Here is a 25,312-nt window from a genome sequence, read left to right as displayed (position 1 = left end):
CGGGAAGCTACATGTGGTGAGTGCGTCGTGGGGTCGGATCATCAATGGGATCTGGCCGCTACCAAGCTCAAGAAGAAACCTCGTGCTCCAGCCAAAAAGGCTTCCTCGGAGGATCCACAGACTAGGAGCACGAGCTGTGGCCCTGGAGGCCCTTCGCCATTGCCTGCTCCCTCTCGGGATTCCCCGGAAGGGCGTCAGGAGTGTTCCCCCGTCTCCTCCCAGCGAGGGGACCTAGGTGAGTCCATTGCCGGGTCTCCGCAAATGGCGGGACCCGAGGAGTCTGTGCTGAGAGGTGTACAGGCAGACAGTTCTTTTTTGCAGGAGTGCTGGGCTTGTGGTGGCCTGCGGGGTGCGCCATAAATGGACACGTTGGTTGCGGTGCTACACGCCTCCAAGAGCTTGCTGCCAGCCGCTGAGTGTGCCGCTCCGGAGCGGGGTACGCTGCTCGGTTCCCCCGGGATCCCCGTGGGACTCTCCTCCTCCTCCGCGCTCCCAGCCACCTCCCCATAGGTGGAGGATCGTCCAGGTAGACGTTGGGAGCCGACAGATTCCCTCCCAGGGGTGTCCCCTTATGGCTCTGGTGGATCCTGTGTCGGTTCCGGTGGCCCCAGTGGCCCCGGCTCCTGCCGACCAGGCTCCGTCCGCCTCAAGACTTACACTCCCTCCCGTCACGTAAGAGGAGCGGAGTCGCGCCGCTCCAGCACCCCCCCGGTGGGGCTCCCCCTTCATTCAGGAGGTGGCCCATGACAGCCCTTCCATGTGGGGTGGGCCCTTTGCCCCTGGGGGTGCCTCAGTTAGTAGTAGAAGGCGCCTGGTTTGGTCCGACAACCCACTCCTTCCCTGTCCCCGCACCGGTGGCGGGGCTGTCCGTAGCAAGAGAAGATTTGGAGGAGGTCGCTTTCGTGCTCAACAGTCTGCAGAACTCCCTGGAGGTCCAAGGGACCATGGACGAAGGCTTGGCATTCCGTAGGGTTCTTGGGATTATCCGGGCGCAGAATGGTTTGGCGGGAACCTGCCCCCCCAACTCCAGAGACTCTTGGCGGTAGATCGCCTTTTCGGGGGGAAAGGTGGAGTCCAAACCTTCCCTATCCCTTCCCCATGCCCTCTACTCAGCCAAGGCACTGGCACAAGTGGAGGAGGTGGTGGCAGGACCCAAGAATACCCTGAGAGCCCTGGGCTCCCTGAAGCTCCTTCCAGCTGCCAAAGCCAGGCAGAGGAAGCTATACACGCCGGAGGGCATGTATCTAGCCCCGAAGACGGTGGAAGGCCCCCTCACAGCCCACTTGCTGGGCTGTTTGGTAGATAGGTTCTTGAAGGGCCCTGTCGCGTTCTCCCAGCAGGAAGCCATGGCTATGGAGTCCACGGTGTGGACCTCCACTCACGTCGCGTCTATGGTTGGACCACTGGACGGGTGTGGTCACCACCTTCGCGAGAGATCACGACCTGCTGGACAAGAACGAGTTGGCCGCCTTCGAGGAGTTGGTATTGTCAGGGGGTGAGTCCCTGGGATTCCTAACTACCCAACTTCTGACCCAATGGACGAACTGGGTCCTGAGGCACAGGGACATGGTTGTTGCTCACCTCTCGAGGGGCTCCCCAGAGAGGGAGGCAAAGGCGCCCCGGAACGCTCCAGTGTTGGGTGAATCCCTTTTTCTGGATCACCTGGTAGAGGAGGCCATCGAATGTTGGAGGAAGGCCAACCAGGACTCCGTCGTCTACAGAGCATCGTCCTCAGGCAGACAACCAGTGCCGAGACGTAACTTGGAGACGCAGAAATCAAGACAAGGACTCAGACTGGGGGGGGTGGGACCCCTGCAGGTATTTTGGAACCTTCTGCCAGAGGCTGGGGCCATCAGAGAACTCAGCCCTCCTCCAGGACTGCTAAAGCCCCCATCTCTGCTTTTAGAGCCAGATCCGTGCTCTCTTGCAGGGGGAAGGGTGGCCGCTTCCCCAGGAGGAAGTATGAGGCAAGGCCTCCTACCTTACTTGATGCCTCGGGTGGGGGTTTGCCTCTCCAATCATTGGCGCGACTGGGAGGATCTCGGGGCCGATCCCTGGACCGTCCAGGTCCTCAGAGACGTTTACCGAATCCCCTTCCGGGACGGGAAGCCTCCCCTGACGGAGGAACTGGACAGCAGGGTGTTCAGCCCTTGGATCCCTGGTCACAGGGAGGCTCTTCGCTGGAGGTCCTATCCCTGTTAGAGAAGGGAGGAGAAGGGAGCCCTCCAGCGAGTGACCACCCACTCCCTGGGGTTCTTCAGCCTCTTATTCCTGGTGGCGAAGGCGTTGGGGGGATGGAGACAGGTAATCTACCCATCCACCCTCAATACGTACGTCCTCGAGACGGAATTCAAGATGGAGCCCCCTCGCTCTGTTCTGGCAGCCCTGAGGGAAGGGGACTACATGCTGTCCCTCGACCTTAAGGACGCGTACTTCCAGATCCCAGTACACCCCTCCAGCAGGAAGTACCTCCGCGTAAGGTGGGAGGGAGCCACGTACCAGTTCAGAATCCTCTGTTTCAGCCTGTCCACTGCACCGCAGGTTTTCACAAGGATATTCTCCCTCGTGTCCGCCTGGGCCCACAAGAAGGGCATGCGCCTCCTGCGGTACCTGGACGATATCTACTCCTTTCCTCCTCAAAGGATCGCTTAAGGGAGCAGAGGGATGAACTCCTGACCCTCGTCTCTTGTCTAGGTATCGTCCTGAACTGGGAGAAGTCGCATCCAGAGCTCACCAACAGGATAGTGTACTTGGGTATGGACCTGGATACAGTAAGGGCCAGGGTGTTCCCATTGGAGGGTCTGATTTCCAACTTCAAGGACATAGTGACCCCCTTCCTGACAAGCACACCCCGACCAGCTCGAGTATGGCAGAGGCTGATAGGCCACCTCGTCTCCCTGGAGAAGCTATTACCCCATGGAACTTGAAGGACGGATGGGCCTCGGACGGGAAGAACCCATGTGAGTTGATAGAACCCTCTCACTCGATGGCAGAGGCCCTTCGCTGGTGGTTGGACGACACGAACCTCTAGCTTGGGGTTTCTGCTGGTGGATGTCCCTCTCAAGATGCTCCTGTTCACAGACACATCGAAGGGGGCCTGGGGAGCCCACCTACAGGCAGAGATGGGGGGGGTTGGGTGGTCGGAACAGGAGTGAGGACTCCATATCAACAACCTGGAGCTCCTTGGCATCCTCAAAGCACTCCAAGCCTTCAAAAACAGCCTGAGGAACAAGAGAGTGGCAGTCGTGCGACTACACCACCGTTGTTGCTTACGTCAAAAAGCAGGGGGTCTGAGATCACAACCCCTGTGCGATCTGGCGGAGACCGTTCTGGAGTGGGTGGAGAACACCGGGATCTCCCTGTCAGCAAGGTTCATTCCAGGGAAAAGGAACATGATCTCCGATGGACTCAGCAGACAAGGGCAGGTCCTAGGGGCGGAATGGTCCCCACACCCGGCAGTAGCGGGCAAGCTGATCGGGAGGTGGGGCTCCCCTTTCATGGATTTGTTCACGAGGAGCCTAAACCGCAAGCTCCCAGTGTTCTGCTCCCCGGTCCTGGACCCAACAGCGGTGTGGGAAAACGCGTTCCAGCACCCCTGGGATAGACTAGTCTTCAGGCAGGTCCTCAATCATCTCCGAATTTCCAAAGCCACGGTCATAACCCTCGTAGCCCCCAGGTGGCCCAACAGGGACTGGTTTCCGGACCTCCTGGAGATGTCCATTCAAGAACCATGGGAACTCCTCCGAAGGCCGGGCCTTCTAAGAGGTTCCATGAGGGCCTTGGACGCCCTCTGCCTTCACGGATGGAGGTTGAGGAGCTCCTCCTGAATAAGAGGGGGTTCTCACGCAAGGTGGCCTCCCGAATGTCGGGATGCCTTAGGAAGTTGTCTGCAGCGGTTTACCAAGCGAAGTGGAAGCTCTTTGGGGCCTGGTGCAAGGGGCAGAACCTGGACCCCATATGAGCCAAGATTCCCCATGTCACGGAATTCCTTGTCCATCTGAGGGATGACAAGGGGCTCTCCATCGTGGCTGTCAAAGGAGTCAGGGCGGCCTTCAGCCAGGTCTTCTATCAGAGAGGTGCAGCTCTGGGGAATTCAAAGGACATCTCCCTACTTATTAGTTGATTCGAACAGACGTGCCCCCTCAGGTCCCTACCGGTTCCTACCGGTCCCTCGATGGGACGTGGCCAGAGTCCTGGCTTTGAATATAGCCTAGCCCAACCCCTTTTATTACACAAATGTATAATCTATCCACCTGTACGCGGTTTTTAACTCCAGTATACTGCAGAAATCACCTTAGAACAACAGCACAACAAGACTTATGACCCAAAAACTCCTACCAGACAGAGAGCTCTCTCCTGCCAACCAAACAGCACACGCACTTGTCTCCTTCTGCCCCGTGTTATTGTTTACATCCCACTGACACCGCAGCCATCTTGTCTATGACGTCACAACCCAACTTAAATACATCAACAGACACCTTCTAAAATCAACCTTATGCTGTCCATACATAGGACACCCACCATATTTCGGCAATGCATAAAATACCAATAACAATTATACAATGTATAATCACACTAGCTCTCTCTCCCTCTCCTCCGACTGTTTCTAACCTAGTCCCCTCTTATTTTCCTTCATCCTCCAACTCTTTACCCTCTACATAATTTCAAATACTTTCCCCTGAAACTCCTGCTTTAGTTAATACATCAGCCACTTGCTCCTTTCCTTTTATCCGTCTCGCTTCCTTTATTTCCCCCAATTCTATGGTTTCCCTTATTGCTGCAATATCTATTTTTAATCTTGCTACTTACACCAGTGCTCAATTTGATGGCGCTCATTAGTGTTTTACTATCAGTATTAACCAAAGCTTCTAAATTTCTCCCTCCTACTACCTCTTCCCACAAATGTTTGAAATATATTAATCCTTCTATCGCCTTCCCAACACTCAGGGCTTTGGCCTCAATGGTGGATTTTGCCACTCCTGGATTTCCTAGACTTCCACCATATGGGACTTCTCCTCTTCCCATCTGTCAAGGAAATAATATAACCCAGTTGAATATGGCTATCTTCTATGTTTCCAAATGAAGCATCTGCATAGGCTTCCCAATAAATCTTTTCTTCTTCCATCTCACTTATTGTAACTTCGTCCATTATGCTCTTAGTTTTTCTCACAATTTTAATAAGCTTCTTCATATCTTGAGTCGTTCCTTCTTTAAATGCTTTACTTAATTCGCTAACATCATATGATATTCCTGGCATGGTATGTAGTGATACCCAATTCAGCTGCTCTACCACTGATCTATACTTGGGTAACTCCTTTTATTCTAGCACTCTTTTACCCGTATATCTTCTAGCCTCTGGTTCTCTTATTGAATTTATATACTACCACTGATTAAGGGAAAATCTATTCTTCAGCTCTATTACTACCTCTATATACTTAAACCTTTTACTCTCTTGTTCTCCTACGTGCAATTTCCCTTTCAATTTCCCAATTGTTTCCTTTTAAGAATCCTTCAGTTCCTCCATAGCATAAATTATCTATGTGTACACAAAATGCCATTCAATTTATTGTCCTTTTTCCAAAAGAATATATTAGATTCTAGTCTACTTCTCTCACCTTGAAGCTCCTTCACTACTTTCACCACTTTACAATACCATGCTTTTGCTGCGTCCTTGAGCCCGTAGACGGTTTCCTTCAACTTCCATAATCCCCTCCAACCATCTTCCCTAGGTGGCTTTAAATAAACTTCTCTTTGTATCTCGTCACCTTATAAATACAACTACTATCCGACTTACAACCTGCTCAACATATGACCACTCATACTTACAACCTTACTTCAGACAGTTGACCATTGAGTTACTTGGCATTGCGCCATCTCATGAGAACTCTCATCACGCAGGCGGAGCATCAGTTGAGTACCCTGCCCTATCTGCAGCATCATTTGGTATTAACTGTACTGTAGACTGAATTGCAAACCAATTTACGTAAGAATCGACTTTGACATGCATGCAAGAACCTAACCCCATTGTAACTCAATGCCTGATTGTACGTAATATATACTATTACATAAATGATTAAAATGTATTAGTAGAAGTACATTATGGTAAAAAGATTGAAATAATGATTGTACATTACATTACAGTACTAAGTAGGCACTTATATAGCAAAGGTTTGATAGTGTACCCTACCCAGTATGTTGGCCACTTTCTAAGGTTCGACTTACATCCATTCTGACTTACAACCAGTGGGTCGGAACCAAACTTGGTTGTAAGTAGGATAGTACCTGTATGCAGTTTTGACATCCAATGTATAACAATTCCAGTTTTTATACATTCAACTTACCTGCCAGATATATACTTAGCTTTAGACTCCGTCGTCCCGACAGAAATTCAAATTTCGCGGCACACGCTACAGGTAGGTCAGGTGATCTACCGTCCTGCCGCTGGGTGGCAGGAATAGGAACCATTCCGTTTTCTATCAGAATTTTTCTGTCGCCGGTGCCGTCAACATCGTTGTTGGTACCTCCTGGCTGGAATTCTTTTTTCATCGCAATTGATCTTCTTGACCGACTTTTGGTGACGTACTTGGATCGTTGTATTGGCATACGCTATCTGGACTGTCTCTTGAAATTGATTTTGGATTTTTTTAAGAATGTCTGACTCGTGTGTTGTGAGATGTGTGAAATGAGGGCTGCAGGGTGAGAATGCCGAAACTTCGGTAGATCCTCACACTGCATGCAGGCGGTGTAGAAAGTTTGAATGTTCTTTTGTTAACACCTGTAAAGAGTGCGAGAACCTGAGTGCAGAAGAATGGAAGAATCTTACTTCTTATATGAAGAAGCTAGAAAGGGATAGGCTTAGGAAAGCTTCCAAAAGCCGTAGTAGATCTAGGTCTAACGAAATCTAGTTTCTCTAGCTTTCTAGCCTTTCTTCCAACATCATGCATTAATTAATCCTTCTCCCTCCTTCACCCATCTTAAATCCTACAGATTCAGCATCGGAAATTGCGATCTGAGGCTACCCTTCATAGAAATGCAGGTCAAAATGGCGGCATTAGAAGGTAAGAGTGCTGGTGATATAACAGTGGACAGTGATGTGAGTGTCCCCAGTGTGGTGGAGGGGGCGTCTACAACGCTCCCAGGTCTAGACCTTTTCCAAGCTCCCTGGCCCAGAGGAGAAGGAATGTCGAAAGCCGTACGGAGGTTGTAGAGGTTCCCCACTGATCAGGCGTCCCTTCGGCAGGTGCTGTTACGCCTCAGACCGCCAGGGATCGCTACAGGAAAAGCATCCTTCGCGGTTGTTTTTTCGTCGTCAGAGTGCGCTTCACCTAGAATACGGTGGAAAGACACAAATCTTTCTCGCCCCTTGAAGAGGAGCTGGAAAGCTACGGCTCTTGACTCAACGTCCAGAGCACTTTCCAGAAGAGGCTTGTTCTGTAAAAAAGAGAACCTTTTTGACTCCAAGTGCTGTAAGGGAATCTCAGACACCTTCCAGATCTCCCTCCCCTCGTTCCGACACGGACAGGGATGCGACTACTGCTCAGATAGTACAAAAAGTGCAGGAACAGATCTCCTCATTGGTTTTTGGAGTTCTTTCCAAGAAACCTCCTCGTAGGAAGGATGACTATCTTCCTATCAAGAGGTCCGCTGCGCTCTTAGAGGTTTCCTTCCCTCTAGACGAGAGGTTCCAGAGTTCCGATCTTCCTCTCCACACTCATACAGGAAGAGTGGAATTGTTCCCGAGCTTCCTGGGATTGTTCCGCCTTCTCCCAAGCAACGAGCTCCGATAGATGATTGGTTTTCTTCAGACCTGGAAGAACCATCTTGGCGAGAAGCGCCAGGTAGGACGGAAGGCCTTTCCAGGCAGGAAGAACTTTCCGGGAGAGAGGAGAGGAAAGACTAGTTTTCTAGGCGCAAGGCACCTTCAAAACAGACTCAAATGTCCAAGAACGAAGAGCCTTCTAATCAAGTGGAACAGAAGGACCTTTCCATGGATTTTCCCGAGCAAGAGGCACCTTCCAAAAGTGAGGAGCCTATTAGGCGTTCGGAACTGTTCAGACGCACGGAACCTTCCACAATAACAGAACGTTCCAGGCGCGAGTTTCCTTACAAGCGCTCTGAACATTCCGGATGTTCCGAACTCTCCAGACACGCGGAAGAACTTTCCAAGAAGGAATCTTTTTCCAAACGCGCGGAACTATCCAGGCGAGCGGAACCTTCCGCACAAGCAGAATCTTTCATACGCGCGTAACCTTCCGCACGAGCGGAATCTTCCAAACGCGCGGATCTTTCCAGACACGGATCGCCTTCCAGGAGAGTGGAACATTCCGAACGTTCCAAACTTTCCAGGCGCGAGGAACCTTCCAGACATAAATCACCTTCCAAGCGCTCGGAACTTTCCAAGCAGGAATCTTGTTCCAAGCGCGCAGAGCATTCCACTCAAGCGGAATTGTCCAAGCGATCGGATCCTTCCGAACAAGCGGGAACTTTAAGGCGCAGATCGCCTTTAAGACACTCGGAACTTTCCAAGCGGGAATCTTCTTCCGGAAAAGCGGAACGTTCCAAACGCACGGAACTTTCCAGACGCGCGGGAACTTTACGACAAGAGGAAACTCTCCAAAGCGCGAAGAACTTTTCCACCAAAGTGGAACGTTCCAGACATGTGGAACCTTCCAGGCTAGAATCGCCTTCCAAGAGTTCTTCTCCTAGGAAGCGATCTTCCTCTTTGGGACTTCAGAAGGAAAGATCTGTTGTATCATGTAAGACAGTAGAAAGGACTTCTAACTCTCTTCCAAAAGAACGCAGAGAGTCCTTTTCCGCCAGTCCTTCACTGAATAGAGGCTCTCCTATTTCAAGACATACAGGGGATTTGTCCGTTTCAAGGGATCGTTCTCCTTCAGCTGGTCTCGAGCTAGAGGATATCTCGGAAGACGAAGCTCCAGCTAATGAAGGACTGTCGAATTATAAGACTTTATCCGCACTTCTGCTCCAGGGGAATATGGAGTGTTGCTTCGCCCTGCCGCACCTCCTTCTCCTCGGTCGCTCTATTCGAGCAATAAGCCATATAAGTCCTCTTCCTTCTTGAAAATGAAACCGGCCATTTCAATGAAGAAGGCGCTACAGTCTCTCGGTTCTTGGATGAACTCCAAGAAAGAATTAGGAAAGACTGTCTTCTGTATGCCTCCCGCCAAACTGGCAGGTAGAAGAGGCATTTGGTATGAAACAGGAGAGAATATGGGTGTCTCTTCCTGCTTCTGCGGAGTCTGATTTCTCGAGTCTGGTAGACTCTTCCAAGGAGACACGCCTTATCCTCTGCACGGTCCACTTGGAGCATGTCTGAGTTGGACACTCCTCAAGGGACTCTTCCACGTGTTGGAAGTATTTAATTTCTTGGACTGGTCCCTTGGGGTAATATCTAAGAAGTCGCAAGAATCGGAAAAAAGTCTCAGCCCAGAAAGTGCTGCATAGCAATTATGGCTGCATTGATAAGGCGGTCCAAGATGGTTCTGGAGAAGTATCTTCCCTCTTTGGAGCAGGGATACTTAAAAAGAGAGCAGTTTTTGGTTCATTTCTGACCAAGGCTGTTTCTCCTTCTCAGAGAACTGCTTTGCTATTCGCTCCATTATCAGAACATCTGTGCCCTTCTCAGTTGGTGAAGGAAATATCCCACTCACTTACTGGAAAGGCAACACAGGACCTTCTTGTCCAATCAGCAAAGAAGAACAGAACGGTTACGACGGCTACTAAGAAAGTCCCTTGGCCGTTTCAACAGCCCTTTCGTGGAGGTCCTAAGTCACGACCCGCCTTCAAAAGGAAGACTTCCAAAAAGCGAGGAAGATCAGCCTTCCGTCCCTTTAAGAAGGGAAAATGACCTGCAGAACCTCCAAACACTAGTGGGTGCCAGGCTACTGGAATACGCGGAAGCCTGGGCACAGAGGAGCCGACCCTTGGTCGATGTCGGTTCTGAGGAAGGGATATCGCATCCCCTTCAGGGACAGACCTCCCCTGACTTCAACTCCTCGAGAACTGTCCGCTCGTTACCAAGACCCTGTGCTGAGGAATACGCTCCTTCAGATGGTAGAGGAAATGTGGAACAAAGGGGCCATCGAGTTGGTGCAAAACCCCCACACACCGGGATTTTACAACCGCCTTTTTCTAGTCCCGAAGGCTTCCGGAGGGTGGAGACCGGTTTTAGATGTAAGTACTCTAAACCGATATGGAGAAAAGGAGAAGTTCCGCATGGAGACTTCTGCCATGGTGATGTTGGCCCTACGTCCAGGAGATTGGATGGTCTCCCTGGACTTACAAGACGCCTACTTCCATGTTCCCATTCATCCCTCGTCAAAGAAGTACCTTCGCTTCGTAATGAAGGGGAAGATTTATCAGTTCAGGGCCTTGTGTTTCGGCCTATCCACAGCTCCTCAGGTCTTTACGAACCTCATGAAAAATGTAGCGAAGTGGCTTCATTTAAAGGGAATAAAAATCTCCCTTTATTTAGACGACTGGCTAATCAGGGCCAGTTCAGAGAAACCGTGTTTAGAGGACCTAAAATCGACCTTAGACATGATTCAATCTCTAGGATTACTCGTGAACCTCGAGAAGTCTCAGATGATCCCCAGCCAGAACCTGATTTATCTGGGGATTCAGATGGATTCTCGGGGTTTTTGAGTTTTTCCTTCGCAGGAAAGACTCATACAAGGCTTTATGAAAGTCTCAAACTTCTTGGGGAGAGAACAAAGTTCACGAGGGAATGGTTGAGCTTCTAGGGACATTTCCTCGCTGGAAAACGTTCTTCTCCTAGGGAGACTTCATATTCGCCCCCTGCAATTCTTCTTAAAGAAAGTATGGAACTGGAAGACAGGACAACTTTCGGACTCGTTCCAGATACCTCTCGAAGTAAAGAATCACTTGAGATGGTGGTTAGCCCCTTTCAAAAAGAACAAGGGAGTGTCCTTATCCGTACCGAACCCAAACCAAGTGTTGTATTCAGATGCTTCGGAAACGGGATGGGGTGCGACGCTAGGAACAAGAAAAGTGTCAGGCACCTGGACGAACGAGCAGGTGTCATGGCACATCAACTGCAAAGAATTGATAGCCATACACCTTGCCCTCAAGTGCTTCGAGTCAGTAGTGAGAGACGGGGTGGTCCAGGTCAACTCGGACAACACCACCGCTCTGGCCTATATCCGAAAGCAAGGAGGGACTCATTCGTTCTCCCTATTTGAACTGACAAGGGATCTCTTGGTATGGGCAAAGGAGAGAAATATCATCCTCCTAACGAGATTTGTCCAAGGAGAAAGGAATGTGAGAGCAGGCAGACTGAGCAGGAGGAACCAGGTCCTTCCCACAGAGTGAACTCTCCACTCAGAAATCTGTCAAAGTCTTTGGGCTCTATGGGGGAGGCCTCACATAGACCTGTTTGCCACGTTCCTCTCCAAACGGATAGACATCTGCACGTCTGTAGAGGATTCGAGAGCATTCGCAGTCGACGCCCTTCTACTAGATTGGTCGGGCCTCGACGTATACGCCTTTCCCCCATTCAAGATTCTGGGCGAAGTAATCAGAAAGTTCGTGGCCTCAAAGGGGATGCAGATGACTCTAATAGCCCCATATTGGCCAGCTCAAGATTGGTTCACAGAGGTGTTGGAGTGGACGGTGGACTTCCCCAGATCTCTTCCAGACAGAGCAGATCTTCTCAGACAGCCCCACTTCGAGAGGTATCATCAAAACCTCCTCGCTCTCGCTCTGACTGCCTTTCGACTATCGAAAGACTCGTCAGAGCGAGAGGCTTTTCTCAAAAAGCGGCTAAGGCTATCGCTAGAGCCCGTAGACCTTCGACTATACAAGTCTATCAATCGAAGTGGGAAGTCTTTAGGAGATATTGTAAATCAAAGAAGCTCTCCTCCTCCAATACCTCTGTGACCAACATTGCAGATTTCCTTCTTTTCCTGAGGGAGGAATCGCATCTTTCCGTATCCACTATAAAGGGATACAGGAGACAGGTGGTAGAGAGAAAAAATTCTGATAGAAAACGGGAATGGTTCCTATTCCTGCCACCCAGCGGTAGGATGGTAGATCACCTGACCTACCTGTAGCGTGTGCTGCGAAATTTGAATTTCTGTCGGGACGACGGAGTCTAAAGCTAAGTATATATCTGCAGGAAAGTATGTATAAAACTTTATTGTATCATAACAATATCATTTTTCATCTTTTATTATGGTTTGACAGAATTTTAAAATTCAGCATTGCATGTGGGAGCGTCCTTTTCCCACTTTGCCATCTCTTCTTCCAACCCTCTAGCTACCAATCTTGCTTTACATAACCTTTCCCCCCCTTTTATCTTTTCAGTTACTATCCATCTTGTAGATATAGCTTTTTGTCCAACATCATTTACCTCCTCATATATACCTGGTTATCTCTCCAACTTTGAAGTTCTTTTTCTTTAGCTTCCATTACGCTTCTGTTTTCAAATCCCAACAACACCACCTCTTCATCTTCAATTTTTTTCTACCTGACTATAATCCCTCAAGGTAACCCACCCTTTGTCACCTGACTGTGAGTCTTGTACATTGTACGAATCAGCCCATGCTTGGCTTGATCTTTTTCATGCAAGACTTAATATAGTCCATTCTTCTACTTGTCCTGTATTGTTGTTTATAGCTCTAACTCTATTTCCCTCTTTGAATTTTGGTATCTATTCCATTAACTCGCCTTCTATTGACCCACTTTCCCCCACATCTTCCACTGTATCCTCTACCACATCTCTTTCTATAGCCTCTTCTGTGTTTGCATTCCTTCTCCCGCCTACTATTATCTCCTCTCCTTCTTGCCAATCTACATTCCCTTTATTTGGGCCATCTGATCTACCTTTCACACAATGGGATTTATATATTCTAACAGATATCTCTTCTGTATCTGGTGATCGTCTTTGGATCCTAGTCACAGGTGTCCTAGTTACTTCTCTTAAAGAATCCCCATGCTTGACTATTACTGTTTTCCCCGATACTCCCACTACCTGAGCAGGTCCTCTCCATTCATTTTCATTTTCCCTCTTATAGAATACCTCATCTCCTACCACTGCTTCTTAAAATTTATGTTCTCTGATGTTTTTGTTTAGAGCTATTCTTATTTTATTACAGGACTCATTTTTTATAAACGCTTCTCTGGCCTTGTGCAATTGCATTCAGTGCGTCCCTTACCATACCCTCTTCCATCCCTTTCTCTCTGCTTGCAGGACTTGAATTTTCTTCTCCCATTAGGTTAGGCAGTGAAGGGTTTTTTCCAAATACTAATTGGTTGGGAGAGAAACCTCCATTATCCAAGTGCCTCAAAGGCATGGTTGGTTTGGTGCTTGCTTCCCACCTTGGTGCTCGCGGGTTCGATTCTCGGCCATTCCATTGAGGAGTGAGAGATGTGCATTTCTAGTGATAGAAGTTCACTCTCGACGTGGTTTGGAAGTCACGTAAAGCCGTTGGTCCCGTTGCTGAATAACCACTGGTTCCATGCAACGTAAAAATACCATACAAACCAAAAATCCATTATTCATTAAGCAGTTCCTAGCACTCGCTACCCATTTCAATGCTATGGACCAATCTACTTCCTCCTCCTCCATCATCTTTCTTACACTTCCCTTGATCATGCCTACGGTCTTTTCACATAATCCGTTGCTCCACAGAGATTCCGATGCTGTGGCCAATACTTTAATATTCCATCTTTCTGCCATTCTCCTTACTTTTTCATTTTCATACAATCAACTTACCTGTCAGATATATACTTAGCTAAGACTCCGTCGTCCCCGACAGAAATTCAAATTTCGCGCCACTCGCTACAGGTAGGTCAGGTGATCTACCGCCCTGCCCTGGGTGGCAGGACTAGGAACCATTCCCGTTTTCTATCAGATTTTCTCTGTTGCCGGTGGTATCAACATTGTTGTTACTACCTCCTGACTAGAATTAGTTTTTCAAGGCAATTGATCTTCTTTCATCTGACTTTTTGGTGACGTACCTGGATCATTGTTTTGGCATTCGCTACAGTGGACTGGATTTGGACTTGCTTTTGATTTTCTACAGAATGTCTAATTCGAGTGTTAGTGTGAGAGTTTGTGTGAATGTAGGCTGCAAGGTGAGGATACCGAAGGCTTCGGTTGATCCTCACACTGTATGCCGTAAATGTAGAGGGTTTGAATGTTCTTTGACTAACACCTGTCATGAGTGTGAAAGGTTGAGTGCTGAGGAATGGAAGACACTAACTTCTTACTTAAAGAAGTTAGAGAGGGATAGAATTAGAAGGGCTGCATCTAAGGGTGTGGGTAGTACAAGGCCTATTGAGCCTTTTCCTGATTCTAACTCTTCTGTAAATCATGCATTTGATTCTCCCTCTTTATCAGGGCCCTCACAGGCTTTGCATTCAGATTCGGCTTCTGAGATCGCTGATCTGAAGGCTACACTTCAAAGGATGAAATCCAAAATGGCTGCCCTGAAAGGTAAGGATAGTAAAAGTGACGTGTTAAGTGAAGTGAGTGCCCCCAGTGTTGTGGAGGGGGTGTCTGATCGTCTCTGCGACGCTCCCAGGCCTAGACCTCTTCCAAGCTCCCAAGCCCAGAGAAGGAAAGTCGAAAGCCTTACGGAGGTTGTGGAGAATCCCCACCGGTCAGGCGTCCCTTCAGCAGGCTCTGTAGCGCAACAGACTGCTCAGGACCGCTTTAGGAAAAGCGTCCTCCGAGAGTGTTTCTCGTCGTCCGGTTCTCCTTCACCTAAACGAGGGTGGAAGGATTCGGACCTTTCCAGGCCCTGAAAAGGCACTGGAAAGAGCCTTTGTTTGACTCGGAGCCCCGAGCGCTTCTCTGATGAAGCTCCCTCCTTGATCAAGATGGCGAAGGTGGTTTTAACGTCTCCCTGTTCCGACAGAGCTGGTCAAACTCCTTCGAGGTCTCCCTCTCCTCCTATTGAAGAGGACGCTGGAGAGACTTCCAAGAGGATCCTTTTAGCTGTTCAAGAGCAGTTAGCCTCGTTGGTCAGAGTCCTTTCGAAAGATCCTCCTCGTAAGAAGGACGTTAGACTTCCTGTCAAAAAGTCTCGTCTTCTTTCTCCTGCCAGGCGCGAGGCGCCAGCCAGACGTGAGGCGTCAACCAGGCGTGAGATGCCTACCGAGCGTGACACTTCTTTCAGGCACGAGACGTCAGCCAGGCGTGAAGCGCCAGCCAAGCGCGAGGATCCTTATTTCAGCGAAGCGTCTGCCAGGCGAGAGCAGGCGCCAGGCACGAGGCGTCAGCCAGGCGCGAGGCGCCAGCCAGGTGCGAGGAGCCAGCCAGGCGCGAGGCGCCAGCTTTGTTACAGAGGGGCTCTGTACATATTCTTAGTCCCTCTCCGGTTAGGAGTTTGTCTCCCGCAGAGAGAGATGTTTGGGAAGACCCCCCAGACTTTAAGGCGGATTCTCCTTCTGATCCTTTTGTTGACGAGGATTCAGAAGACGAGGCTCGTGGTAGAGAAGGACTTTCAAACTACAAGGTTTTGACAGCTCTTCTTCTTCAGGAATATGGAGATTCCTTAACTCCTGCCGCTCCTCCTTCTCCGCGCGCTCTCTTTTCAAGTTCCAAGACGCCAAAGTCTTCGTCTTTTCTGAAAATGAGACCGACCATCTCTATGAAGAGAGCTCTTCAGTCTCTGGATAACTGGATGAAGATGAAGAAGGATCTGGTCAGAACTGTCTTCTGTATGCCCCCTTGCTAGACTTTCAGGCAGAAGGGGTATTTGGTACCAGACAGGGGAGAATATGGGACTCTCTCTCCCGGCTTCTGCGGAAGCTGACGTTTCTAGTCTGGTAGACGCATCAAGAAGGCATGGCCTGAACTCGGCTCATGTGACTTGGGGTCTTTCTGAGCTTGATCATCTCCTCAAGGGACTCTTCCATGTATTGGAAGTATTCAATTTCCTGGATTGGTCCCTTGGGGTGATGGTCAAGAAGGCCCATGACTCGGAGGGCCTCGATCCTGAAGTTCTCCTCTGTATCTTGTCGTGCATAGACAAGGCGGTACAGGATGGCTCAGGAGAAGTCTCCTCTCTCTTTGGAGCGGGACTCTTGAAGAAGAGGGCTGTTTTCAGCGCCTTTCTTACCAAGTCTGTTTCTCACTCACAAAGAGCAGCCTTGATGTTTGCGCCCATGTCTGACTTTTTGTTCCCTTCTCAGTTGGTGAGGGACATTTCCCGTTCACTAACTGAGAAGGCGACCCAGGACCTTCTCCTTCAGTCTTCCAGAAAGAAGAGGCTTGTGGTAGTGGGAGAGAAGAAAGGGGCGAGTACGTCTCTTCAGCCCTTTCGAGGAGGCCCTCCCTCCAGAGCTCCCTCAAAAAGGAAAGCACCTGAGAGGAGAGGTAGATCTTCCTTCCGTCCCTTTAAAAGGGGAAAGTGATGTAAGGAGCCTCCAAAAACCAGTAGGTGCCAGGCTCCTCGGATTTGCGGATGCCTGGGCATTCGTCGATGCACACACTTGGTCGATGTCTGTGATAAAGAAGGGATATTGCATCCCCTTCCAGGACAGTCCTCCCCTGACTTCAACTCCGCGGGAACTGTCCGCCAAATACAAGAACCCTGTTCTGAGAGATACTCTTCGGCTAATGGTGGATCAGATGTGGGACAAGAGAGCGATAGAACTAGTGCTGGATCAAAACTCCCCGGGGTTTTACAATCGTCTTTTCCTGGTTGCAAAGGCCTCGGGGGGCTGGAGACCAGTTCTAGACGTCAGCGCTCTGAACAAATTTGTTCAGAAAGAGAAGTTCGCCATGGAAACTTCTGCGTCAGTCCTTGCGGCTCTTCGCCAAGGGGATTGGATGGTTTCCCTGGATCTCCAAGATGCCTATTTTCACATCCCGATTCATCCTTCGTCGAAGAAGTACCTCCGTTTCATGACGGGGGGAAGGATCTACCAGTTCAGGGCCTTGTGTTTCGGCCTGTCCACAGCTCCTCAGGTCTTCACAAGCCTGATGAAGAATGTGGCAAGATGGCTTCACCTGAAGGGTGTCAATATCTCTCTGTATCTAGACGACTGGCTCATCAGAGCCAGATCAGAGAGACAGTGTTTGGAGGACCTTGCTTTGACCCTAAACCTGATCAACTCGTTGGGATTACTCGTAAACCTCGAGAAGTCGCAGCTGATCCCCAGCCAGAACTTGGTCTATCTGGGGTCATTGATGGATTCTCGGGGTTTTCGAGTATTTCCTTCTCAAGAGAGACTCGTGAGAGGCTTAGAGAGTCTCTCTCTTCTTAGGGAAAGAACGTACTTCGGCGAGGCAATGGTTGAGCCTTCTAGGGACCCTTGCTCGCTCGAACAGTTTCTTTCCTCTAGGAAGGACTTCATTTCGTCCTCTTCAGTTCTTCCTCAAGAGGGTGGAACGATCGTGGAACTGGAAGACAGGACTTCTCTCGGACAGTTTTCCCATTCCAGTGGAGATGAGACAACACTTGGAATGGTGGTTGCCCCCATTAAAGGAGAACAAGGGAATTTCCCTGGAGATTCGGAACCCAAGCCTTGTATTGTTTTCCAACGCGTCGGAAAAAGGTTGGGGAGCAACCTTAGGAACGAGAAAAGTGTCAGGCACCTGGAGTGCAGTTCAGGTGTCCTGGCACATAAACTGCAAAGAACTTTTAGCCGTACACCTGGCTATAAAGAATTTCGAACCTTTAGTGACAAACAGTGTAGTCCAAGTAAACGCAGACAACACCACCTCCCTTGCCTACATTCCGAAGCAAGGAGGGACACACTCATTTTTCCTGTACGGGCTCGCAAGAGATCTACTACTTTGGGCCTCCCAAAGGAACATCTCCATCCTGACGAGGTTTGTTCAGGGAGTAAGGAACGTGAGGGCAGACAGGCTGAGCAGGAGGAGCCAGGTCCTTCACACAGAATGGACCCTCCACTCAGAAGTTTGTCAGAGTCTCTGGTCTCTATGGGGGACTCCTCATGTGGACCTGTTTTGCCACATTCCTCTCCAAAAGACTGGAAGTCTTTTGCTCAGTGGTAGAAGACCCCAGAGCTCTAGCAGTCGACGCCTTCCTTCTAGACTGGTCCCATGTAGACGTCTACGCATTTCCCCCATTCAAGATTCTGGGGCAAGTGCTGAAGAAGTTTGTGGCTTCAAAGGGGACGAAAATGACCCTGATAGCCCCCCTTTTGGCTGGCACAAGATTGGTTCACAGAGGTAGTGGAGTGGACAGTAGACTTCCCCAGATCCCTTCCAAGAAGGATGGATCTTCTCAGACAACCACACTTCAAGAGGTATCATCAAAACCTCCCCGCTCTCGCTCTGACTGCCTTTCGACTATCGAAAGACTTGTCAGAGCGAGAGGTTTTTCTCGCAAGGCTGCAAGCACGATCGCTAGAGCCCGCAGAGCTTCCACTACGCGAGTCTATCAATCTAAGTGGGAGGTTTTTAGAGAATGGTGCAAGTCGAAGAAGTTGTCCTCCTCCAGTACCTCTGTGACCGAAATCGCGGATTTCTTGTTGTTCCTTAGAGAGGACTCACATCTTCCTGTATCTACCTTAAAGGGATACAGGAGTATGCTTTCGGCCGTCTTCAGAAATAGAGGCCTAGAGCTTGCAGATAATAAGGATCTACACGATCTTATAAGATCCTTTGAGACTTCAAAGTCTAAGGATCCAGCTCCTCCTAGCTGGAACCTCGATGTAGTCCTGAAGTTCCTGTCCTCTGAAAGGTTTGAACCTCCTCATCTGGCCTCGTTTTGAGATTTAACAAGAAAGTGTTTGTTTCTTTTGCCACTAGCGACAGCCAAAAGAGTTAGTGAGCTGCACGCCCTAGAGGATAAAGTGGGGTTCAAAAGAGACTCAGCCATCTGTTCGTTCAAAGCACTGTTTATGCAAAGAACTAAAATCCTTCGAATCCCTGCCCAAGAAACTTCGAAGTTAAAGGCTTATCGAGTCTCACGGTAGAGAAGCTGAAAGGTCTCTTTGCCTGTGAGCGCTAAAATTCTACCTACAGAGGAAGAAAACAGATGGGAGGTTCTAGACAAGGTCTTTGGTGCTCGGTTAAAGATCCTACAAGACCTATGTCCAAGAATGCTTTAGCCTTCTTTGTAAGGAACGTCATTACAGACGCGCACAAGATCTGTACTGATGACTCTTTTAGACTCTTGAGAGTGAGAGCTCATGAGGTTAGAGCAGTAGCGACGTCTCTCTCTTTTCACAGAATTATGTCGCTAAAGAATATCTTGGAAGCGACATATTGGAGGTGCAACTCAGTGTTTGCATCTCACTACTTGAAAGACGTTCATGTGACCTACGAGAAATGTTTTTCTCTGGGTCCTTTTGTGTCTGCGGATACGATCCTGGGTATGGGAGCTAGCAACGATCCTTAATTTTTGTGCGTACCTTCTATTAGATATGTTCTAGACTTTCTGCTGGCAAAAGTGTTAGACGTCGCACAGGCGGCCGTTTACTATTGTTCAGTAAGGAACTCTTGTGATATCTTCTTAGAAGAGTATTTTATTTTTTTTTTGAAAATTTATGTATGCGTGTGTACTGTGTTATTTGAGTTTCTGGTTGTTGTTGGAGAGTTGGGGGATAACTCTTAACAATCTTTAGTACTAACATGGTGGTTAGGATCAGGTGATCGGGATCAGTTGTGTGCTCCTTCATAAGGTGTGTTGTCATATAAGTGGATTAGCACCCATTGACAAATGCCATTTAGGCTCTGCCGAGTAAGCGGATAAGACCCCATCGGCAGACCCACAAGAACTCTTGGCCATAGATCAAATATTTCGCTAAAGGCTCTTGAGGTGATGCAGACTACTGGGCAGCAGCCATGAAGTCTACCACCTATCAGGTAGGAACCGAAGGGTCTATAATACCTACAACATATGTTGTTTACCTGTCTATTCCAGTAGTTAGCTGTCTCTTACCTCCACCAAAGGGTGCCAATCAGCTAAGTATATATCGACCAGGTAAGTTGATTGTATGAAAATAATATTGTTATGATACAATAAAGTTTCATACATACTTACCTGGCAGATGTATACAATTAATGGCCCACCCAGCCTCCCTGCAGGAGACAGGTGGAAGAGAGAAAATCTGATAGAAAACGGGAATGGTTCCTAGTCCTGCCACCAGGGCAGGGCGGTAGATCACCTGACCTACCTGTAGCGAGTTGGCGTGCGAAATTTGAATTTCTGTCGAGGATGACGGAGTCTTAGCTAAGTTATATCTGCCAGGTAAGTATGTATGAAACTTTATTGTATCATAACAATATCATTTGAAATTCTCCCCCATTGTCTGACAATATTTTTGAGGGTGCTCCAAATATAGCAAACCAGCACTCAAAAAGTGTCTTTATTATAGTTTCTGGTTTCTTATCTTTTATCCAACAGGCTTGACAATACCTCTTTGCCATATCCACTATTACCAAGAACTTTCTCTCTTCTATCTCTCCCACATCCATCGCTACAACTTCATTAAACGTTTTACTCCAAGAAAAGCCTACTACTGGTTTGGCGGGATTTCTTTTGTACCTTTTACAAACCTCTTAATTTTCAGTCAGTTCCATTAGTAACTTTCTTATTTTCTCTTTTTCTTTTTCGATTAACCCATTACTCCATTGTGCTTCCTCTTTTAGCTTCCATATTTTATCTCCACTTCCGTGACCAAACTGTAAATGCAATTCCTTCATTGTGTTCTTAATTTCCCTCAGATTATTTCCCTTCCAACCCTCCAGTAATAATTCTTCTGCCTTCCTCCTCCTTATAGGTACTCTTAAATGACCCTGTTTGTCGTCTCTTAACTCTACTTTCATTCCCCCTAATAATTCTGTTATGACAATTTTCTTTCAAATTTAGGGTCATACCCATTTTGCTCATGGTTTGCTTACCTATCAGCCAAGGTATATCACCCTGCAGAATTTCTGTCTTCAAATAAAACTTCCTATTTTTTAGTATCACGGGTATTTCTATTAGTCTTTTCGACTTCTGTCTCCCCAAAATTAAACACTTTTCACTATTTTATTAACTTCTACATAAACCTCCTCCTCTTCTGTTCCAGTTTCTGTTTTCAGCTTATTTTCTTCTGGTTTTGTTTCAGTTTTCTTCCTGTTATGAAAATTCTGAGGACAATCCCTAGCCCAATGCCATTCCGAGCTGCATATTGCACATACTGTTACCTTCCCGTCTTTATTTATAGGATTTCTTCCTCACCTACCTCGGTTCCATCTTCTCTGATATCTCTGGTTTTCCCTCTCTCTCCCAGAACTGGCATTGCCTTCTGACAACCCCCACCATTCCCATTCCTCTTTAGTCCCTAATCCCTCAAATAGTCTTTTCATTGTTTGCGACACTGTTTCGTATTCTAAGTTTTCTTGCCCACAAGCCAATAATACCATTTGTTTTTTATGTTCCGTGAGATTTGCTTGCTCTATTGCATGATAACCTTTACTTCCCCTTCAAGCGCGCCTTTCTCCATGGCTCTTTCACACTCGGATGCTGCCTTCTCGTATCTAATTAAATAGTCTGCCATCTTTTCACTAGATTCTCCTCTTATTAGAATGTATTTTTTTATTCTGCCGTAATTCTCCCTTACCGAGTCTTTTAGATAGGCTTTATCTAGTTTGTCTAGGATTATCTTTGGACCCTCTGTACCCATAAGTTTATCTCTTATCTAATCCTTCCACTAGTTCTCGGGCTTTCCCTTTTAAGCTCATTCTCATTTCTATCGCTAGGTATTTTGCATCTTCTCCATACATCAATAGCCAATCTTCGACTTGACCTTTCCATTCTTTGTACTCTTCTTGCATCCCTAATTCTCGGACATTCCCTTCTCCATCTAGTCTCCCTTTGTTCACTGTCGGATCCAGGCATCTTTGATCAACCACGCTCTGCTATCAGTTTGAATGTTAGCCTAGCCTAGCCTAACCCCTTTTGTTACACAAATGTATAATTTACCCACCAGTACGTGCTCTCCAACTCCAGTATACTCCAGAAATCACCTTAGAACAACAGCACAACAAGACTTCTGACCCAAAAACTCCTACCAGACAGAGAGATTTCTCCTACTAACCAAACTGCACACGCACGTGTCTCCTTCTGCCCCGTGTTATGGTTTACATCCCACCGCCGCTGCCTCCATCTTGTCTATGACGTCACAACCCAACTACAGATACCTTCTAAAATCAACCATATGCTGTCCATATATAGGACACCCACCATATTTCGACAATGCATAAAATACCAATAACAATTATACAATATATAATCACTGGCCTCTCTGAAAAAGCCCCCCTTTGAGCCACTCAAGGATATTACAGACTAAGAGCTCACACTCAAAACGGTCTTCCTCTTGGTTTTAGCATCCCCAAGAGGATGGGGGAGTTTCATGGGCTCTCCTACCAGGTGTCCCACTCAAGGGGTGGAGTAAACTAACTTTAAAATTCATGTTGTCCTTCTTAGCCAAGACCCAGAACCCATCGATGGTAGACGAGCAGTTCATGGAGTTCTCCATTTTAGCTCTTCCCAAGTCCAAGGATCCCAAGGACCTGCTCCTTTGCCCAGTCAGGGCAGTGAGAAAATATCTCGGCAGGATGGAAGGACTCCGCCCTGGTATTCAAAATCTTTTCATCTCTACTGGGTGGGAGAAGAGAGCGGTTGTGAAGAACACCATCTCCTTCTGGTTAAGGGAGACCATCAGGAGGGCCTACAAGGGAGCGGGGCTGGTCCACCCGCAAGACGTGAAGCCCCACGACATCAGGGGTATAGGCACCTCCTTGTCTTTCTCCAAGAATATGGCCATGCCCGAATCCTGTGGGTGGGGATGTGGAAGAGTCAGTCCACCTTTACAGCCCCATTACCTCAAGGCAATGTACGAGGAGGTTCCCTTGACGCCTTTGAGATAGGGTCGATGGTGGCGGGGCCGCATAGGGTCTTGCCTAGCCTGGGGGGGTCATGCATCGTATGTATGTGAGTTTGTATATGTGGTGTTTCCATCTTCTGTATCCTACCCTGCCCCTCTTCCCCCTACCCCACTGGGCCTTCGACGCAATCGGCAAAATTCCTCAATCTTCTGGTGAGTCTGTGGGAGGAATATTTGCCTTACAGACCTTTGCTTAACACTCATAAGTTATCCCCTCCGTTGCCCACCAGTCGGGATTGCCTCTGAACGGCAAGGGGATCCCCACCTCTGCCCTAATCCGACGGAGTGGGGCTCCCTCCTCCTTCCGGCCTGAAGGAGGATGACCTCTTCCTGGTAGGAACTCATCCTTCCCTAGATATAGATACTCCTGCCTCCAAGGATTAAGTCTCCTACAAGTAGTTCGGGGTAAGTGTATGGCGTTTGAACAAATCACAAATTTTAAGTAATTTGTTATTTTTCCTAGCTACTACTTACCCTGAACGGAGGAAAAACCCCACCCCCCCAGCATCCGTCCCCGTGTATCTGAGAGCAGGAGCTCTAGGGGCATGGAAAGGACTGCAGTTCAGAGGTCATGATCTTCGACCCTGGGGCATACCTGGCTGGGGGTCAGGAGGGAATAACCAGTTTTTTCTTGTCAGTACCGGATTGACATCCAGGATTCTCCTACAAGTAGTTCAGGGTAAGTATAGCTAGGAAAAATACAAATTACTTAAAATTTGTGATTTTATGTCTTCAGTAGAAAATTTGTTGGAAAGAGATATTAATATTTCCATGTATGAAATGATCAGTCTGTGAAGTAAATGATGCAGACAGATTCTAAGTACATATTTGACTCCAAGCTGCTACAGGGCACAAGGCTCATGGTTGGAGTGCAGACCTTGTGAGTAGATTAAGACCAAAGAAGAAGATACAGAACCAGAACATCTTCCATTCCAGGACAAACTGAAAGTACTTCCTTGAGGTATACTTTGAACTGGAACATGGAAGGAATGTACTTTTCTCATAGACATTCCCAGTAATTCCACAGTCATCAGAAATGGTGTCAGGCAAAATGGACTTAAGTGGACTTGGATTGATGGGTGGCCTCTAATCTTCTATTGTCTTGCAAACAATTAATTGGTTTGTGCAAAACCTCTTTGCATCATTGGCTGCTCTTGGGTTGCCTTCTAGAACCCATTTTCCAGTTCAGGATGACATGGATATTGCAAATAGGACGGAGAATTTTTGAGTAGGTGGTGGTCAAGGGATTGTTGATGATGAATCAGGTGGTAAGAGATGGTCTCCTTATAGGTTACCCTGTTGTGGTTATCTGTTCTTGTGCCCTGCCTCTTCATGCAAGGTCAGACTTCTTGTTAGGTACCAGTGGTAAACTTAGCCATTTACAGACTGAAGTTGGAGTTTTAGAATGGTATTTGATATTGAAAATGTTGCCTACAAAATCCAGAACTTCTAAAAAATGAAACTATTTCCTCCAAGACTCAAAGATCCTTTGTAGGTTCTTCATCTGAGTCTCCACCTCGGCAGGCATGCCTATAGTGGAATTGAACTGTGCTGTATTTGTATGTGATTGGGAAGACTAAGTGAATCGGCATGATTGGGGATGATCACCACCAACAGTGAAGGCTTGTTGTGGTGAGGACAGCCAATGTAGAAAGTAGTTTGAAGCTACATAATGAATAATATTAAGTAAATTATTGTTTATTTTATACACTGTTACAAGATAATGAAATGAGAGGGTGGGTGCCACAAGAAATTCGAGAATCCTCCCTGAAGATTAGCCGAAATTGCAAAACACCTTTAAAAAAAAAAATTGTGACAGGGAAGAGCAAATATTCATTAGTAAGTTACAAGTCCATCTACCTTGTTTTAATCATTACATTACAGTACTTATTTTTTTTTCTGGTTATTCTTTCTAAAGGTGCTCAAACATGTGTCAGTGAAAGGAACCCCTCCTCCCAAAGTATGGTGGGTTGCACCAGTTGGCCTTCGAACATGCCTCCGTATGGCTCTACGTCATCTAAACATTCAAGTGGTACGTACGCTCTAGTTTTGTTATGTTGTTTGTTGATTTTCTGGTGTATGATTTTCTAAAGTTTACCTAGAAAGCCAAGTTGATAGGACTGATTGTAAGTTTTTTAAACAATGCCAGTTTTTTATGTACGTACTACTGTATTTCTTAATATTTTGGGGAATAAATACTTCTCCCTTTTTGTATAGTTTTTTTTTTTTTTTTTCTAGAACCCATCATTCATATGAATCAGGGCTATGTGGTTAACTGAGAATTTTTGCTTACTGTGTTTTTTGAAATTTGGAAGCAATCTAAATCAGGACTGTTTTGACTGTGTGGCTGTCCAAGTTAATTGTCATTCTTGGCAGTGTTAATTGTGCCCCAAACGTTTGTGTGACGTATAAA

General features: G+C 47.6%; 1 protein-coding gene across 1 annotated transcript in view; it reads left to right on the top strand.

The window, feature by feature from the left end:
- The window catches only part of LOC135195785 (constitutive coactivator of PPAR-gamma-like protein 1 homolog), a 175,172-nt gene that overhangs the window by 12,460 nt on the left and 137,400 nt on the right, over nt 1-25,312 (top strand). The window contains exon 4 of the mRNA XM_064222256.1: nt 24,818-24,931. Within this exon, the coding sequence (XP_064078326.1) occupies nt 24,818-24,931 (114 nt within the window). The remainder of the gene's footprint in view (nt 1-24,817; nt 24,932-25,312) is intronic.

Source organism: Macrobrachium nipponense, chromosome 16, assembly GCF_015104395.2.
Source record: "Macrobrachium nipponense isolate FS-2020 chromosome 16, ASM1510439v2, whole genome shotgun sequence".
Classification (NCBI taxonomy): Eukaryota; Metazoa; Arthropoda; class Malacostraca; order Decapoda; family Palaemonidae; genus Macrobrachium; species Macrobrachium nipponense.
This window is presented reverse-complemented; position numbering and strand designations above follow the sequence as displayed.